General features: G+C 33.9%; 1 protein-coding gene across 2 annotated transcripts in view; it reads left to right on the forward strand.

The window, feature by feature from the left end:
* The window catches only part of ssh2b (slingshot protein phosphatase 2b), a 53,318-nt gene that overhangs the window by 1,188 nt on the left and 30,969 nt on the right, over positions 1-21,161 (forward strand). The window contains exon 2 of one of the 2 annotated variants that reach the window (XM_056447171.1): positions 5,347-5,390. In XM_056447171.1, the coding sequence (XP_056303146.1) occupies positions 5,347-5,390 (44 nt within the window). Of the gene's footprint in view, positions 1-5,346; positions 5,391-20,714; positions 20,984-21,161 lie in introns of those variants that run through there. The other variant, XM_056447170.1, reaches the window with a different exon arrangement.

Consider the following 21,161-nt stretch of genomic DNA (forward strand, 5'->3'; position numbering starts at 1 on the left):
CACATGTCTTTGGACTTGTGGGGAAAACTGGAGCACCCGGAGGAAACCCACGCGAACACGAGGAGAACATGCAAACTCCACACAGAAATGCCAACTGACCCAGCCGAGGGTCAATCGACCTTCTTGCTGTGAGGCGATCGTGTTACCCGGTTGCTTCTCAATACTATAGGAAATGTCTTTGAATATAATGAAATGTATTGAGATGGACCATAATAAACACAACAGACAAGTTCTGGGAAACTGTATTCTCTACATGGAGAACTAACGGATAAACCCTTAAAGACAGATTACCGTGTACACCCTGAATAATTGTTTAATAAAGTATTTTTTTTATTATGACAGTAATGTCATGCACATTCCAATCATTAAACAAAAGCACACAAACTCCAATTCTGGTTAAAATGAAAAGTTGTACAGACGTAAACGAACAGCAGAAGAAATAGTGAAAATGTAGGTTAAGAGTCATTTTGGTATCGAATAGTGACTCTCAGAATCGTAATCAGGTTGTGAAGTTTCTAAGTATTCCCATCCCTACACCAAATAGAGGCTGCATCCAAATCACATACTTTCATACTATATAGTATGTTAAAAACTAGGGCTGCAGAATATATAGTTTCAGCATCGATATCGCAATGTGCGCAATAGTCACATCACAGGATCTGCAATGTCAAGCATGGCTTATTTTTGACCAGGAGCTTGGAGATTATTAGCAAAGTTTATTAATTGTATTAATTTATATTTTTTCTGTTAAACATATCCAGTGAGTTTAAAACATACAGACACAGAAACCATAGCATTTGTAGCTTTAAGACTAGTTAATTTAAATTTTTGGTGAAGACTGCCAAGTGTCATTTTACTTTAGATTTTTAAATATTTCTGTCCAACTGCCATTAAGACTTGCTCGACAAATATAAAGCACTTTTTTTCTCTTGTTTGTATGCTTCTCCCCCTAAAAATCTAGAGTTCATTAGAATAATTTATGCAGATGCACACCTACAAAACACCCAAAATATTCTGAAATAGGGAATTCTTTTCAAAAAAAGTTATTCAATCCATCTGGTGAAATATCTTTCATATTGCGATGTATATCTCTGAAAAACTAAATATTGGAATGTCAGTTTTTTTTTTTTCAATATCATGCAGCACTATTAAAAACAGTATGCGAGCTGAGTATATGTCCCAATTCATATAGTAATCAAAAATAGTATGCGAGAACTACACGGGTGACCTACTACTTCCGGCAAGATTCTGAAGTGTGCATCCAATGGATGCTGCGCTATCCCATGATGCCGTGCAAGGGAATTCATGAATGGAAATGAAGCGACGCAACTGACTGTAGGTCAGAAGATAATGACGAGTGGGGAATGTAGTACATCCAAGTTCCATTCATACTACTCACATTCATACTATACAGAACATACTTTTCTAACGTTCGTGAAGTAAATTCAAATTCAAATGTAATGCCTACTTGAGCGATTTCGGATGCCAGAGGGCCACAGGAAGCAAAGTGCACTAGAAGAGATCAATAGCTCCGCCCACTCCTTTGAAGCACTACAAGTGATGTCATCAAGATGCTCTATGTTCTTAAAAATTTAAAATACGTTCCTTCATTCACTTTCCTTTGGCTTGAATGAACCGGCAACTTATCCAGCATATGTTTTACACAGCGGACACCCTTCCAGCCGCAACCCAGTACTGGAAAACACCCATAGACTGTCACATTCACACGCTCTCATACACTACGGCCAATTTTGTTTACCCAATTCACTTATACCGTGGAGGAAACCCACACGAACAGGGAGAACATGCAAACTCTACACAAAACGCCAACTGACCCAGTCGGGACTCAAACTAGTGACAGTGCTTATCACTGAGCCACCGTGCCACTAAATTTGAGATATTTTTATGTAAATTTTTGCAATAAATCTTATTCATTTAATAATTTGGTGCTTCATATGATTGTAGTTCTTTCTCTGATTAAACCCATCACAGTCCCTTTGAGTAGTTCTCGTATACTAAGTTGGTAGCTTGTTGGTGACAGATTATTGTTGAACTTTTTTATGATTTTCTTTTTTTTCTGGCACTAATGCACTTTGTTGTTTCCTAAGTCTTTAGACGGCAGCATGAATATTGTAAAATGTAATTAAAATATAATATCACACATATTTAGTAAGCACAGCCCTTGAAACTACATTTAGAAAAACTTTTTTTTCTCAAATTTTCCTAGCATCCCCCTTGAAGCCCTTTCTTTTAAAGTCCAGTTTAAAATCACTCAACTAGGACGAATGTTTGCCTTTGCCGGTCATTATGTATGTCAAGATAAAAGCTCAGACCTACGTTGAAGCAATTAGCTTTTACCACTAGTGAGTCATATGATATCTCAGTGTTGTCAATATAGTGGCTGGAAGTGCAGTCATGATGGTGCTTGTAAAATCTGGGTCATTATTACATGGTTTGAACATTTGGTTCTAGGTGCGGTTGATACCGGTGTAGGAACCAGTATACATATACTTTCACTATTATCTCCTTGAGTAGATGTTTGACCTCATATTTCTTTAAAGAAACTTCTAATATGTGTGTTAAAAACTGTTAAGGAACTATTGGACATGTAATATGTTATTTAAGATGTGTTATAATGTGACATCTGTAAGAAATTTCATGAGAGAGGCCCGTTTGGGGATCCATGCAAGTTTCAAATCAAAATTAAATCAAATTTATTTATCAAGCACAATAAAAACAATAGTAGTTGACCATTCTGCTGTAGAAAACTTCAGCTAAAACATAAAATAGAACTAAATGACCATGGTACATTTTAAAGAAATAGACCAAGAGGGAGGAAAAATGCTGATTAATGACAAATTTGTATACCTTCTGGACAGTTTGTTTTCTCTGGTGAACTAACTTAATACGTTATGCTGTTTTGTGCTTTAAAAAAATTCAGCATGACTATATAATCGATTTCAACATATTAATTGCATAGTCAAATATTTAGAGGGCTGGGATTCATTTGCTGCTCAGAAACCAATTGATTCAAACACAGATTTCATGGAGTGAAGCATTTCCATAATGCAAAGCACTGAGCTTTCGTTTGGGTTTATGCAAAACCATGGCCATCTTGGGTCATGTCTGCCTTGAGTTCCTTTGAGATGAATTATTTTTGTGATTGCCAGTTTTAGTTTTTTTGCTGTTGCATTCGATTAATTTCAGAATTTGGTAAATCTCAAGCTTATTGATGCAATGCATTTGAAATGAGGTCTAATGCTGTGAGAATCACTTTGAAAGCAAGTGTTCCCCGTTTCTAGTCATCATCGTCACCCAACTGCGCTGGTGAAAATTTCTTCCGTGTTGTGTCATTTGTTTGAAAATAGGAATTTTCTAAATGTCCTGTCAGCTGTACTGCACCACCGCGTCGCCCTGCAATGTCCAGTTGTGACTATAATTAATCAGAAAAACACAGTTTAGAACAGTTTAAACACAGTTTATTAGTTTAACCCTAATAAACGGAATAATGTTAAAATCCCTGGACTAAGATTTCAAATGAATTTAAACCACTTGGGAACAAGAATTATACAATTTGTAGCTTTAACATCATAGTCAGCATTTGAAGTAGATCAAAAAAGTGTTTCAATATTACCCTGAGACAACAATGGGTGTTCCTTGGGTAGTTTTGGACAACTTTTATTAAAGTTTTTGATCCATGTCAGTTGTTTACTACTGTACACAGTGTTGTTTTACATTTGATTATTGAATTTCTGTATCTCAATGCTGCTAGACTGTCCAAAAACATAAAGAACTTTTTATTTTCTTGGTTTCTCTGCTCTATTGTATTAATTAATTTATTTATTACTTGTTTTATTTTATGCAGATGCACTCCCCATCGTTGAAATATGATTTTTTTCCAAATACTTTTTAAAATCATCTTGGAAAATGATATACAAATCACAAAATATATCACAGAAATACAAAATATTGCCATGTCTATTTTTTCCAATATTGTGCAGCCTAGTCTCAATATAATTGTTGCGTGCCTCCCCTATCTAGGGCAAGGGAAACACGCAACAAAATAACATAAAGGGAAAAAATTTTATTTAGCCCAATAAAATTTTTTGAGGCCAATTATGATACAACTAAATAATAATAAAAAAACTAAAGGCAGGGCAGCCAAAATCATCACCCTTCTCCTGTCCGAACAGTCACTCATGCCAATTACAATGTCCAAAAAAAGTACATTAATTTCAAGATTAACAAATAATAAATGACCTAGGGTAATAATGGTGGGTTTCAAACATACTCAGGAGGGGATAATGCCAAAACAACAAACAAAAGAACTGATTAAGGAAGAAACTTTCTAAACTCTTAAAATAAAATTAAAAAGAAGAAACAAAGATCTTACCTTGCTCCCTCTCTACCAGAAATGGGAGAAAAATAAAATGTATCAAACAAAAAGTGGCATCCACCTCCATACTGCTCCAAAAAGTTGAACCAAACCCAAAAAATATGATACAAAAAAAATAAATAAATAAATACAGGATTGTGCTTCCCTTTGTCAATTTTCCTTCTTTCTGGAATAGCAACACTGACATCAACTCTTCCTTTAAAACCTTTTTTAAAGTTTTAAACTCTCTTTAAGACGTTCACATTTAGCATGACATCACCAGACACTGACATGAGAGGTCTAACAGGCTGAATCGGATAAATGAAATCTATTGATCAGTGGCAAGAAAGCTTGCATGAATTCTTGGACCGATCAATAGTGGGAGGACAGAGCGGGACATTACCCAAACAAAATATATAGGAATCAATTAATGCTCTTGTTGAAGTTATGTAATTAAATGGCACGGCACTGCAGGACGGCTCATTTACTAGTGTTCAAAATCATTTTTGGACTGCTGTTTTTAATACAAAAGATGTAGATATTTAAAGTTCAGGGGTCTTCGGACGTGTCAATATATATTTTTAAATATCTTAGGGTGGATTCATGTTTGTGTCGGAACCTAGAGTTTGCCCTCGTAGCTTGTTTCATTTGGGCATATGTGAACCGATCCACGCCAAAACAAAAAATAAACCATGGAACTTTGACGAATGTGACTTGTGACTTGTTTAATCAGTTTTGGTCTATTTAGAAGCTTTGCTGTGTGAAAGCGAACCGCACCTACAACAAAAAGCAATATTGGACCAATTTTATTCTCTGTTTTAATTATATTAAAGGTCAAATTTATGCTAAACTTTGCAATAAATTTTCATAATACTCTTTATTGGCCTTAGATTTACAATCAGAGGCAATATTTTACAGATCGCTACAGATCAGAATGAATCCGTTTTCAACTTCTTCTTTTTTTTTACCAGGAGTCTGGCAGTGGGGAAGATGATCGCCGATCTCAACCCAGAAGGTAAGAAAACCTATTTCTGAAATGTCTTAAGAGCCGGTAGTTGGTCCTAGAACGAGTCAAAGGAAGTCACTACAGTATGTTTATAGGACGTTTGGGTATTCTTCTTGATGTGGTTTTCTTTTTACAATGTTTAACTGATTCACGATTCACAAACTACTCCACTTGAAAAGTTACTGATTCCAATAACATTCTCTTCATAAACCATGTTGTTACAGAAAGGTCTATTCCAGTGCGGCATATATGCTGTGGGTAACATTGAGCAAACATAATACAATTGACTTCTTAAATATGCAGGATATGCAAAGAAAAACATAATAAAGGGATAGTTCACTCACAAATTAAAAATCTGTCATCATTTACTCACTCTTAACTTGTTTCAGACTTTAATGAGTTTCTTTCTTCTTCACAAAAAAAGATATTTAGAAGAATGCTGGAAACTTGTAACCATTGATTTTAATAGTATTTGTTTTTCCTACTATGGAAGTCCATGGTTACAGGTTTTCAGCTTTCTTAACAATATCTTCTTTTGTGTTTAACAGAAACAAGAAACTTATAAAGGTTTGGAACCACTTGAGCGTGAGTAAATGTTGAGTAAATGTGAACTGAGCATATATCTTATATGTTTAGAAATAACATAAAATAATGTAATGCTAAATATGTCTTAGATAAAAAGTTGAGATTTAGTTTTAGAGTTCAGCCCCAATAGTCATAGAACTTCATATATAAATATGGCACTAGTTACAAGCTATTAATGCTAATATTATTATGAAAGTGTAAAAACAGAAATTAACAGCCTCTTTCAGCTCGTCACCATTATGCAAACAAACTCTCAAAGTACAGCAGTAGTTGCAGGTTTTGCATCCCACACTGTCCTGCTTTTTCCATTGTTTTTTCTATGCAAGCATCCACTTGACAGGTGTATTCAAACTTTGCGTTTCTCTTTTCTGGTGTCTTTTGCAGCAACTCACACATGAAGTTCAATTCTGCAAGCATGTCAGAAGTTAAACTTGTGCCTCATCCTGTGTGAATAGCTGTTTAGAACTGGCAGTGTTTTCTAAATGATGGTACTTCTTAGAGCGTGTTGCTCATGAGTGAATTATCAGGTGCTCCATCAGGAGGTCAATCATTATTTTATCATTAACATTTTCATATTGCTCACATGCTTAATAGGAACAGTTGCATTCAAAAAGCAATTTCTTGATCAAAAGTCAGGCTCGCCTAGTGAAAGGGCTGTTTTTTTTTTTTCTCGTTTTGCAATTATACGCCTCATTTTCTATTTAATTATGACATTTAAATACTGCATTTTAGAGGCATTTTAGCACTATTCTGAATTAGCTTGTTGGATGGTCATCATAACCACACGTTTTGACTATTTTAGTATGACAATTTTAATATGGGCCGCTTTTGGTGCTTTACACCTCTTTTTGTCATTTTTTGTTATAAGAGTAAGGTCCAAGATTTAAAATAAAAGTTACTTTTAAAATGTTTTCTCAACAATACAGTAGCGAAAGATGACTTCTCGTATGTCAGATTGTATGTTTTCTTGCACAGCTGGATGTTTTACTCATAAAAAATATTTGTTAGCATTGGCCAAAACTGATTAGCCGACAGCCAACAGAGGATTCTGCTTGGTCTCAAAGCCTTTTTCGATGGGTTATTTTCACCATGATTGCATAGCAGTCAAAATAGGACAAATGAGCTCATGTATAGGACAAATTCTGGACATTTGTCAGTGTGGGGTGGGTCTCCTGAACCCCTCGAACCATTCTGCTACGTACCTGAAAGTATATAATAAATAATTATGTAACAAATAAAAAAATATATATATAATGTCAGCAATTTCATCTTTTAAACAACAACTGTAAAAAAAGCTACAGTAAAAATCTGTAACCTGATTAACAGTAAGTTTCTTTAGCATATATAGTAAAATTTCACTTTCCTAGAAATCCCTGCATGACACTTCAGTTTTTATGCTTTTTTGTTAACTTTTTTTTTCTTTCTTATGAGCATTAGAGTTTTATAGATAATGTTGATAAATATTTATTGCATTACTTTAATTTTAGATGTGTTACCCTGATGCTGTTGACTGTTCGTGTGAATGACACTGAGAGCACCTTTTATATATTAGTATGCTTCTTCTCTGCTTGTAGAAGAGTTGTTTTGGATGAGCATTGGTTCATCATATGACTTATTTCATTCCCACATGCTTATGGTTATGATTTGTGTCTTGGTAACAAAGCTGCATTGTGTAGATATTATTTCAAAACCTTGGTGAATAAATTATTGAAAAATGGTCATTTACTGTATATTTTTTTTACCATAAATTTCTATGTAAACAAAAAACAGTGGTTTCCTTAAAGTCATTGTAAAGCAATATTAAAATGTGTTTTTCACACAACAGAAAAATGTGTTAGTAACCACCCAGCCAAGTTTAAATGGAGAAAAAAAAGCCAAGTGGCTAAAAAGTTCCTTTAAAAAATAAGCAGGACTCTGCTTTCAAACACTGGTTATAGTTCACTGGTGGCACTGAAAGCAAAGCAATAGAGGGACAAAGTGGCGATGACGGAAGTTCAAAATGTTCAAAATCGCCACATGGTTTATGCAGACTGAAATAATTCCAGTAAGTGCTATGTGGTTAATTAAAATAATGTTATATAACGTCCAAAAATACACAATCTTATTTTTTAAGAGGCACCTATTTTACCCCTTTTTCAAGATTTAAGTTAAGTCTTTTGTGTCTTCAGAGTGTGTCTGTAAAGTTTCAGCTCAAAACACCCATCAGATTATTTATTATACCTTTCAGAATATTGGGATTTTGCCTTCAATGCTAGTTCTCCCCACCCACCGTTCCCATGTGCCTGTCAGAGTGTGCCTCAATCTCTGCTTCGGCTGGGTCAGATAAACAGCACAGTGACAGACATGAAGGAAGCAGATTTCACGTAATGTTTGTGAGAAATACTTCAGTTAGAACTTTACTAATTATTTGATGTATTTGTTGTGGAGTAAATTCAAGCCTTTCTGCGATGAGCCACACACAATGTCATTACAAAGTTCGCGCACACACATAGACACACACACACACAGACACACACTCACAGCGGGGGGACACACAGCGCGCGTATCCACTGCTGTATGGATATCCGTTATGTTAATGTAGAAAATAAAGCTGATTTAACATCCACAAAATGAGATTGAAGTGTCTTCTCTTAGAATTGTACTGACATGCGGCTGTGGAATAAGTAATGCTGAAGTAAATTGCTGTAATTCCTGTCTTGTTGATAGGATTATACGCGTTACCACAAAGACAGGTTAATACATTGCTGTCAATCAATTCGGTGGGCGGGGACTTCTATGTCAATTGTCGGCATCAAAATGGAAGGGATTTGGATCCTATTTTAACGTCAGGAAATTAGAGACTTATTGTCTTTATATCACTACAATATGACTGTGGACACACTATACCTCCACACAGTCCTGTTCAAACAGCATACAAAAGATGATTTTGATCATAGGTGCCCTTTAAAACATCGTACTTTTCATAAGTTCAAAGCCAGCCATCTTCAGCTGTTACTTCAGCTGTAAGTGCTAACTTCTGGGAACAATTGAGAGGCTCGATAAGCTACCATTGCTGTTTATAAAATGCTCCATTGAAGCCAATGGAGTTGTATCAATGCCTATTCCAATGCCAATGTCTTTATGGCTCTAGCTGAAACCATGCTGACTTGTGGGAAATCATCCATTTCTCAATGCTACCTCTAGTAACATTAGCTTATGGCTTTGTGCAGTGTCTTTGAGCCTCCAGAGCCCAAATTAAGTATGTGAACCACTGACAATAATATGCATTTGTTAATATAGTGTTTGGATGTGTGATAGAGCTGCTGTTTTAGCTCTGTAAAAAAAAAAAAAAAAATGGTGAACACAGAACTTTGTACTACATACATGTTAATTTGTGTACTAAGAGTCTTTGTAATGTGTTTTAGCAAAACATTTCTTTTTGTTTAGAAACAATTGTCAGATCTTTAGAGCTCAATAGTTGCGTCAGACAAAATGTAACAGTGCTTCAAAGGTGTGAGCGTAGCTAAAGTTCAATAATAGTGACCTTAAAGGCATTTTACTTGGATTATAAATTTTAAAGTCACTTCTACAAAAATTTGTAAACCAACTTAAAACAGATTAACTGCCTTAAATTGACTTAAAAACGTTAACCTAAATAAAATAGTAACTTATGTTAATAAGTTACATTATAATGAGTTAAATTAACATAACACATTGTCATGACTTATTGATTATATTATTTTCTTAGACCGTAAAAATCTGAAACCCAGCCCTACTTTTGCGCAATCAATACATGCATCATGCTCAATGTAATCTTAATAGAGATTTTAACTTTCTTATCACACAGTGTAATCCCACAGCGCTGCTTGAAAGTTTGTAGAGCTCTTGAGCAGTTCAGAGTTTGCTGTTGTTTTGCCAGCATATCTTCATCACCACTTTTAAAAAAAAAAAAAAAAATTAAATGTTAGATAAACGTTTTTCTAGGGCTGGGTTTATCGAAAAGTAATCGAAGTTGACATTCAGAACCAATAATTGATCTACGTTTGACCCTGCGGTTTGTTACAATTGTGTTACTTTGCACTACATTGACAATTGACAAAGTTAAGAGATGCCTTGAGACTACATATTTTCTATTACATTAATAGTGTTTTTTAAATTAAAACATTTGCTTACAGAAGATGCAAGAAATGCACTGTTTAAATTATTTTTACAGGCTATAAAAGAGTTATTTGATTTAGAAGCGATACTGCTAATGTTCTATCTTTTATATGAAAAACACTGAAAATAATTAATTTTGTTTCCAAAAGTGCAGGTTATTTATTTTCACTTTATTATAAGAAAAAAGTGATTGTTGGTTTTAGGCAGTGTGTGTTTTATTTTCAGCTGTTCAACGTTGATGTTCAATAAATAATCATAGATAGTAGATAGTGTGTGTTTCCTTTAATTATTTAATGCACCCTTCATTCAAAAAACTCTCACTTGTTATATGTGAGCATACTTACTGTACAAAACCTGTCAGTAAACTATGAGATAAAAAATAAATAATTAAATAAATAAATGAAATAATCAGAATCGATTTAAAATTAATCGAGATTTTGATTTTAGGCCATATCGCCTAGCCCTATGTTTTTCAATTTAATGTATTTTTTTAGATCGGGGGTGTCCAAACTCGGTCCCGGAGGGCCGCTGTCCTGCATAGTTTAGCTCCAACTTCCTTCAACACGCCCGCCTAGAAGTTTCTAGTATACCAAAGAGCTTGATTAGCTGGTTCAGGTGTGTTTAATTCGGGTTGAATCTAAAATATGCAGGACACCAGCCCTCCACCACAGGGTTTGGACACCCCTGGTTTAGATGGAATTGCATGAATAGCTGCATTGATATATTCAAAAATGCCTTGGTAAAGATCCTTCATAGGTTGTACTCCATGTCTTAAAAGTGAACTATTAGGCAGTGGTATGAACAACCACACTATCAGTATATGCTTTCTAATGACTTCTTCATTATGACAGTATAATGGGAGAACATTAGGGAATGACGCAGAGTAAATGAGAGCTGTGACTTTCATCGTGTTCTCATGGAAAAAAGTCTAAATTATGTAACAAAATCTTCCCCTCGGGTGGCTACAGTGTTATAAGATCATTCATTTTTTCTAAAGGTCATATGAGCACTATGGTATCTCAGATCTTTAGAGCTCAATAGTTGCGTTTGAAAAAAGAAACAATGCTTCAAATGAGTGGGCGGAGCTTATGATCAATAACAATGTAACTAAACTGAGACCTGACTCTCTCAATGTAAACATGAGATTTTCAGATTTCAAAGTAGTGACATTTTTTTATCACACATGTGTAGATTACTTCGAAATAATGCCTATACTTGTATATTTTTTTGGCAGTGTATCAAATGTGATGGGATCTTCTCGTATATCAGTGTCATTGATTGTGCCAGCAGATATCAGACTGCTTTACTAACACAGATATTGTCTGCTGTATAGATTGACAGATCAATCACAGATGCAGCTCTGCTTTCTTTTGGCATTGTTGCTGCGCTAGGAGTGACATCACGTAGAGATCCAGAGATTTCGTCACATCAAGCTTGACAGTCATTTTGTGACAACACCGTGTGTAGTGTTTCCTTTCATGTCGGCTCATAGACGCACTGAACGAGCAAGTTCAGCCGGTTGTGTCTTTACTTATAGGTCTCCATAAATGGATGTTGATTTTAGAGCTTCTGCAGAATTTCCTTTTTTTCCAAAATACTTTCACCATACCAGCATTTGCATAGTAACACTAATGGTAATAATACAGCTTATTGCACCAGAATAAAATGTTATTGATGTTCATTAATTTGTTATTAGTTGTGATAACTGAAGTTTTAAAATAAGCTTTACCTGCTCACCAAGGCTGCATTTATTTAATCAAAAATACAGTACAAATTGTGAAATGTTATTGCACTATAAAATAACTGTTCAAAAGAAGTTTATGAATTAATTTAATAATTTATTTCAGTGATTTTAAAGATGAATTTGAAGCATCATTACTCTAGTCTTCAGAGTTACAGGATCCTTCAGAAATCACTCTAATATTTATTCTTATTCTTATTATTCTTATTATTATTAATGATAATAGTAATAAAAACAATAATGACTGGATTAATAATTTTATTTGAAACTACATACAATAAGTAATAAATAAGTATTTAATAAATAAGTATTTAACAATTTTCTTTTATATTTAATAAATCTAGCCTTGATGAACAGAATAGTTTCCTTTAAATTATTAAATAAAATTAATAATAAAAAAAAAGACCCCAAATTTTGACCGGTAGTACATGTAATGTTCAGAATAAAAGTACATCCCTTAAAGGGGATGTATACATAAGATATTTGCGTTTATACATTAGATTAGTCAGTACCAAAGCCAAAATAACTTAGTTGAAATTTTGTAGTTTGTAATATCTCATTTGTAATTGTAATCAAACTGTTTTGTTTAAATTAGGTTAACAAGTTCTTAAACTTCAAAGGCCACATCACAGTAGGTGAATGCGTTCCTTGGCTCTAAAGGTCAAACAACAAAAAATAAGGTCAAGAATCTTGGTGTGACTCTGGAGTCAGATCTGAGTTTCAATAGTCATATCAAAGCAGTTAGTAAATCAGCATACTATCATCTCAAAAACATTGCAAGAATTAGATGCTTTATTTCCAGTGAAGACTCCAGTGAAACTTGTTCATGCTTTCATCAGCAGTAGGTTGGATTACTGTAACGGCCTCCTCACTGGCCTTCCCAAAAATACAGTCAGACAGTTGCAGCTCATCCAGAATGCTGCAGCCAGAATTCTGACCAGAACCAAAAAATCAGAGCACATCACACCTGTCTTTACACTGGCTCCCAGTTACATTCAGAATAGATTTTAAAGTATTATTACTGGTCTATAAATCCCTAAATGGCCTAGCGCCTCAATACATTACAGATTTGCTAACTGAATACAAACAGATCACTCAGATCTTTAGCATTACATAAACTAGAAATTCCAAAAGTTCAGTCAAAGCAGGGTGAATCTGCTTTCAGCTACTACACCCCTCGCTGCTGGAATCAGCTTTCAGAAATAATCAGATGTGCTCCAACATTAGGCACATTCAAATCAAGACTGAAAACACATCTGTTTAGCTGTGCCTTTACTGAATGAGCACTGTGCTACGTCCGACAGATCGCACTATTATGTCTTTATTTGCTTTTTCATTCTTTTATAACCTGTTTTAACACATTTTAATCAGTTTGTTTGTTTGTTTGTTTGTTTTTCCTATACTTTTTAAAAATCTTTATTTAATCCTGTTTATGTAAAGCACTTTGAATTGCCACTGTGTATGAAATGAGCTATATAAATGAATTTGCCTTGCCTAAATGCAACAAAATATGTTATCTATACTGGATTATTATATATATATTTTTTTATCTAATATATTTTATTATATTATATATATATATATATATATATATATATATATATATATATATATATATATATATATATATATATATATATATATATATATATATATGTATATGTGTTTTATTATTATAGATATTTATTTTACTAGTTTATTCAGTTCATTTATTTCACTAGTTCATTCGGTTAAACAGTTCTACTAGTTCAACTATTTTTCTCTCTTGAATATTACTTGAATTACTTACTGATTTTTTTTACCCAAAATTTACTCCAGTTTTAAAAATATCATAATTACTAGATTTGTGTTTAATAGATCAATCAATAACCATACAATAATTCATTTCTGATAGAATATTATTTGTTGACCTAATTTTTTTTAGAGTTTTAGAGTTTATTTGCAAATGCGTTTTAAATAATGTTCAGATATTTTAGATTTCAGATATTTTAAATCAGATCTTAGTTCAGATATTGTACAATTGCAAAAACGTGATTTATGGAAATGACTAAAACTGAAGTTTCTTAGTAACTTTAAGATATCACGTTTTTACATTGAGTATTGAAGAAAAAAATACAACACTTTATTTCTGAAAAAAATCGTATTTTATTTTATCTGTTATCATGTTTTTTTTTTTTTTTTGCAAATTAACTCTTTATTTCTTCATAACTAAGCCCAAACTAGATTAAAGATTTTGTACTTTTACAGCGTTTTACTATTTGGCACTTTAACATGTCAATATAGATTTTATAGATCTTTTAGAGGACATGTAGAAATATTGTCTGAAGGTACTTGAAACAGGCCGATATATATATAGTGATTTATGAAGAATAGGGCTGAAAGCAATGTCTTTCCACTGGAGTGGTTTTATTAGTCATTGCCGAAGGGCACCAGAAGGGTGAGTAGAGCTGCATTTAGAACGAGTCAAAACAGAGATGGAGAGAGACGACTGCTGGGAGGAGGAGGAGGAGGAGGAGGATGAGTAGCAGAATATTTGTTGTGTTTGCTGTATTGCAGAGATTAGACAAGCACATTCACGACTAATCTTGCTTATAAAGGTTTTACATGGGTAAAAGTCACCATATCCTAATAGTTTTACTTTTAAGGATAAGGATGTTGTACATGATTGTCTTTTTGCAGTAAACATTAGATTGAATGAGGAAAATAAACCTTGTTTAAGCAAACATAGACTATTTTTTGTCCTGATAATTAATTTGAAATCTGTCACTGGACGATTAAATATGCAATTATAGAAATGTCAGTCAACATCATCAGGCTTATTATTTTCAATGGAACCCATGTCATAGAGAAAACTGTAGTAATTAAAATTTTAGCATTTGATACAATTGACATGATTAATGCATTGATTTATTATGGTTAAATATTTTTGCATATGTGAAATTTAAAGACAGATGACAAGCAAACAGCAAATTACAGTACAAGTATTTATAATTTTTAAAAAGTTTCAAAAGATGCATATTTGCCGTCACTTTCCGTTGTGTTATAAAATGTATTAAAATCGGATTACTCCCCACAAGAGTTAAAACAAAGTTTAGGAATTATTATTATTATTATTATTATTATTATTATTATTATTATTATTATTATTATTATTATTATTACTGTTGTTGTTGTTGTTATTGTGGTTGTTTATGTTGATAATTTCAATTATGGTGAATTTAAAATTTTCCATTGGTGAATTTCAGTTGGTGAATGAAGAAATTGTTAATCAAATAATTATTTAAGATTTATTTCCTTCTCTTTTTGCAAATTATATACTGACACATCAGTCTGTTCTGATAACATGCAGATAGCCTTACTGGAACAGCTTTTTTATGGTACAGATTGATTCATTTAAAGACAGCTGTGTTTTATATGCATTATCTATAATATTCCCACAATTTATGAGCAGTCCTTCACATCTGTTAAAGTTGACTGTTTAAGGCTGTCTAATAAGCTGAGCATGTTTATAACAGTGTTCTGCTTGTAACAAAGCAAATAGACAGATAGCTTTTTGTCTATTGGTGTATTTACTTTATTTTATGTAAGCTCTTGGAAAAGGAATTTACAATCATCCCCTTTAAAGGCACACACCAAGCCAACAGTCATCTTTTGGGAAGCGATGGGCTATTGATGAGTGCCTGTCAGGCTAGTTTGATGGATTCATTTTGGAGGGATTTCTGCTACAATTCAGGTTGTGGAATCGGCATTAGCCATCAGTGAAAAAGAGTGCTCTGATTGGCTGTTCAATTACAAATCAGTGCGCAAGAACAAAAACTGAAGTGAAAAAATAAAGCAAAAGATGCAAGTCAAGAGGGAACACACAGAAGCCATTTATCTCTTCATAGCATTTGAAAATATTTGCAAGTGATATGGATCATCAGATTATCAGACATTATCAGACATATTTGCATGACTGAATCCCTCTGTGGAGAGCGAGAAGTACTGTGAAAATGGCACATAAATGCTGCTTTGTTTATGGTTTGTATGTGTAAAACACTAGTTCCGGTTTCCTTTAGTGGAATGACAATACGTAAAGAATGTACGTTTTCGTATCAGTTGACTGTACTCCATTTAGTGTGTTCACATGCAGCTTTTTGGCTCAGATGAGGCCAAACGCAGGTGATGGGAGGTAACGACACAGTCAGTTTTCATCACCAATAGTTCGTTGACATCCACTTTGTCTGTCCCGAGCTTTAAATAACACCACTGAAGTCGTACATGGATACTAGAATTACTAGAACAAGTTAAGAATAAGGTAATAAAAAACACTTAGTGGACCAGTCAGACTAGTATAAACAAAAATTTAATGTTACTTTAAATTTTGAAAGTAACCAAAATAGCATAATATTTTGGTTATATTAAACTGACTTATAACAGCTTTTATGCTTTTACGGCGACTCGGTGGCGCAGTAGGTAGTGCTGTTGCCTCACAGCAAGAAGGTCGCTGGTTCGAGCCTCGGCTGGGTCAGTTGGCTCTATTTGTGTGGAGTTTGCATGTTCTTCCTGCATTCGTGTGAGTTTCCTCCGGGTGCTCCGGTTTCTCCAACAGTCCAAAGACATGCAGTACAGGTTAATTGGGAAGGCTAAATTGTCTGTAGTGTATGAGTGTAAATGAGTGTGTATGAATGTTTCCCAGAGATGGGTTGCAGCTGGAAAGGCATGCGCTGCTTAAAACATATGCTGGATAAGTTGCCGGTTCATTCCGCTGTGGCGACCCCAGATTAATAAAGGGACTAAGCCGAAAAGAAAATGAATGAATGAAGATTTTTAAAATATTAAATTCATTTATTTCTGTAACCCCTAATAAACAATAACACTTTTCACCTTTTAAATTACCATTAAGGTAACATCTGCACAGGACCTGTAAATTATTAAATCAGCAATTTTCCAGACATGTTCTAAGCAGTTAATTTTATTTATCATATTGGACTGGAAAAGCACTCTTCGTCCAGGCTGATGAAAAAATTTATGGTGTTGCTTGTGTATTGTTTATGTACTTTTGAAGCCATTCTGATAGTTTTACCGTAGTTTACCAGGATTTTTTTTGTATAAGGTGCTAGTAACAAGGCATGGGATGATAACTGATTTCAAGGTATACCGCGGTTTGGAAAAGTCAGGGTTTTAAAACCGGCAAAAGTTTTTGTTATACCGTTCCTACGGTATATGTAAGATTTTTATTTTTATTTTTAGGACAACAGTATCTCAAGCAGAAAAGATATCCAAGGATGATGTTTTAAATTGAAAAGAAATCTGTGTTTTTGAAATAAATGAAGACAGCAGAAGTCAATAATTCATTTGAATTATTTAGCTTGACATGTTTACTGCTCCAAAATATTTAAAATGTTTCTCAAAATAAAATATATTGTGTTCAAAGGAGGAAGAAGCTTTAGTTTTTTACCTAGACATTAAAGAACTTATTTTGGAGCAGTAATCACAATACCATGAAACCGTGATATTTTTATCCAGGGTAATAATACCATCAGAATCTTACACTAGCTCATGCCTACTAGTAACACAGTTGCTTTACTTGCTTGCTCTTTCTGGGGTAATCAGGTGGATGTGGCTTACAGGAAGACTCATAAGACCAAATCATATCAGATCAGGTCCTCGTTTTCCATTCTCCCATGTGAGCTGGGACCTAATGAAACCAGTTCATAAAACCCCTTGTAAATTATGTCAACAAAGACCTTGACCTACTGGGGCCTATTGATTATACTGTACAGATGATGAAAAACAGTTCCTGCCAGTCAATATCCAGCTGTATATTCTCAGATTTGCATGCGAGTTTGAATAAACTTACAGTTGCAGAAAAAATCTGAATGAAAATGAAGACGTTATTTGCCAATACAAAACTCATATCAACTGAATTCATCCGTTGGCTAAAGGTTACTGCTCTTAAATCGAAAATGAAGTGCTAGTCATTTATAGTAGTTTCACTGATAAGGGCACTATTTGTGTTTTGGTGGCCCTAGCGACCTGCACTAGTTTAAATACATTGCCATAGCACATTATCACATGACGGGCAACCTAAATGTTTACACAGGCCTAGTATTTCACCTTTGGTTTAGGATTTCAGTAACTCAGTCAGTCACAACAAGGGAAACTGGGTAGGACAAAGCTTGAGCGACCCATGGGAAAAGACCTATCCTGTCCCCTAGCAAGGGTTCTCATGATTGCTTATCATTATGAAGGGAAATTCCATAATTTTTCCTCTGTTACCTGAAGATAGGACTACCTCCAACACTGCTGCAACACTTGTGTACTGTTTAAAGGGACTGTTTTAATTTCCTCACTTCTGTTGTAGCTTCCTCCTATTGTATAGCTGCATTTTTAGGGTAGTATGAGGCTATTATCGTTCAGTGTTTTGATCGCATCAGGTATGCTTTGTTGCTTGAGATGATTACATTACATGGTCCATAATAACATATGTGTAAATTGAAAACAAATGCGGTTTTTATTACCCTTAAAAAACAGTTCAATTTTTTTTTTGGCAGAAATGCCATAGAAATACCAATTTTGGTTCCCCTTAAGGCTGATTTATACTTCTGCATCAAGCGCATGTGTATGCTCTGGCACAGCCTTCGTGCGGTCGGATAGCACTCACCGTGGCTGATGCACACCTCTCAAAAGATGTAACTACACATCGCAGCGATGCATAGCACAAGCTCTGTGATTGGTTGGCTTGGTAGCTGTGACCAATGTGAGCAGGACCGAGAGCTGTGCAACTCAGTTGGAGCGAGTATTTACAAGTATCGAATCCCGTGAATTACCTCTAGTTGAAAACAGTTTTTTCCGCTAGTTTCTGCCTCTGAAGGAGCGAGTTTAGCTATGTATTAATTCAGGAAATAAAACACCCGCAAAGAAATTCGACACAGAGCAACATAAAAACATAGTGCCAGATAACTTTTTGGATGTGTTATTGCAGAGCAACACCGACAGCACGCAGAAGTATAAATGCAAGACTACACGCAAGGCAGTCGCCATGGGTCACGCCGATCACTCTGAAGTGTAAACCAGTCTTTAGAACTTTACACTAATAGGATTTTTTTTTAGCTGATAATGAAACAACCAAATTGGCCAAATCAAATACCTTTTTGTTACTTATTTGAATTTTTAATTAATAAAATCGTTCATGTTTTTTCATTTAAAAAAATGTATGGATTAAGCTTTACTAGCTTGTTTATTGTAACTTACTCTATAGGAGCATGATTAATCTTTAAAAGTGCACTTTCAAGCAATATATACTTCTTAATCATTGATGTTTGCATACGTTTATTAATCCTTAAATTATCACAGCAGTACTTACAAATTTGCATTTGCCCATGAAAGAGCAGTTGTTATAAAACCACTTCAGTCTTTAATTCTTTTCACACTGTGGAGTTGAAAATAGACACTGATATCTACAGTAGCAAAAACTGTTTGAAAGCAACTTAAAGTTAAGGTTGTGTCAGTTGCATTGTTTAAAAATGTATTTTTCTGTAAATTGATTCAAGAGATTTCTCAAAAGTGCTGATTCATCCATTAATGAAGCATGGAGTTTTTATTGGTGAGGTAATAAATCATTTATTTAAACTGAGATTTTAAACATATGAATTGTATAATATTGTAATAACATAGATTGCATGAAATACAGTTGTGTTAGAACGTCTGGTAAATTAATTTTGGTTTTGTTAAGCTGCCTATTTAGAGTCCTGAACTTTATTTAAAGGCAAATTATGATTCTTATTTGTTCTAAAATCATGCAGCTCTATCTTAAGGCATATTGATTGCACATATTTCAAGCTTATGATTGTCTTGATGTGTAAAATATGTGAGCAGAATTGTGGAATAAAAACGGAATTAGCTGTTGTATAACATGTCATCAAATTATAAATAACTCAAATATTGCTGTGCATCTAATTAATTCTCCTTGTGGATAATTGCCTGTGAATACTCAACCACTTTGATATGAAGTCTGCAAGTTCTGTGCGAATTTAGTTTTCTACATGTATCCATTGGCCCATTTATCATGTTTCTTTTTTCCTGAAAATATTATTTGTGAATACATTTAATTTGATTACTAAATTGTATTATAAGGCTGCATTATATTGGAAAAACATTGCGATGTTGAGTTTTTCTGTGATTTATATATTGCGATATGAAAACAATTTTACCAGATCAGTTGATTATTTGGAAAGAATTTTAGAATAATTTTATATTGATTGGGATGTTTCTGTTGGGGAGACTGTCTGCACAAAATATAATAAACAACCAACAAGCACAGATAAATACAATAAAGACAAACAGACAAATCAAATGAACAGTGTTTTCTAAAAAGTCTAACAGTATTCTGGTAAAGTAATTTAGTAATGAAATGTAAAATAATATCTTCATTGTATAAATAATTCAATTAAATTAATTGTTATTAAAGTTACATATGCTATCATTTCTAATGCTTTTAAAATCGTCATACAGTCACAGGCCTCAAAAACTCATGCAAATGATAAATTATAATCTAGACTTTGGTCTTTTCTGGTATAGATGCACAATAGATTGCCTCATTATAGATTTTAAGATTTCCATTACTTAACACTTTATATAATAGTAATTTTGTACATCAATACTTTTAATAAATTGTTATGACTTCAAAGACTTTCATTTCTAATGTATATAAAATAATATATTATAAAGCATTTCCTGATAGCCGTAAATGCAGTTTATTTGTGTTTACTCAGTGGGTTGATAAGGAGTCTGTTGTCCAGTCCACTGGAGCACATGTGTCCTGACTCCGCCCACCGTCCCTCTATTTACTGCTGGAGCAGATGGAAACACCAGAGATCTGAACGGAGAGTAGCGAGTCTCTACAGTGCAATATGCTTATCCGATCAATGACATCGTAGCTCAGAGGAACTAGTGTAGAAGGTTTTAATCATTTCTTCAGCATGTGGTAAAAGGATGGAGAAGCTCTAATGGGGGTTTCCTCACCTCTGTCTGATGTAAAGACTTTAAGTGGTCTGGAGACTGATTTAAACACATCCACAGAATGTCTGTTGGCTCACGATGGGATACAAATACTGCTGCAAAGTGGCTTCATGCACCAGGACAACATCAAGCAGTTGTAAGTTTGAAAAATATCTATTTTTTCTTAGCTCAGTTTTTTATTTTATTTTCTTTGCAGTTTTATCATGTTTTAATTTCTATTTATTTTTCTTTCCTCATTTCATTCAATCTCTCACAATCAGATTCCAAAGTTCAGTTATAGTTATGAATCCAGTGAGCTGTTTATCTTTGCTGTA

The sequence above is a fragment of the Danio aesculapii genome, chromosome 21, assembly GCF_903798145.1.
Source record: "Danio aesculapii chromosome 21, fDanAes4.1, whole genome shotgun sequence".
Taxonomy (NCBI): Eukaryota; Metazoa; Chordata; class Actinopteri; order Cypriniformes; family Danionidae; genus Danio; species Danio aesculapii.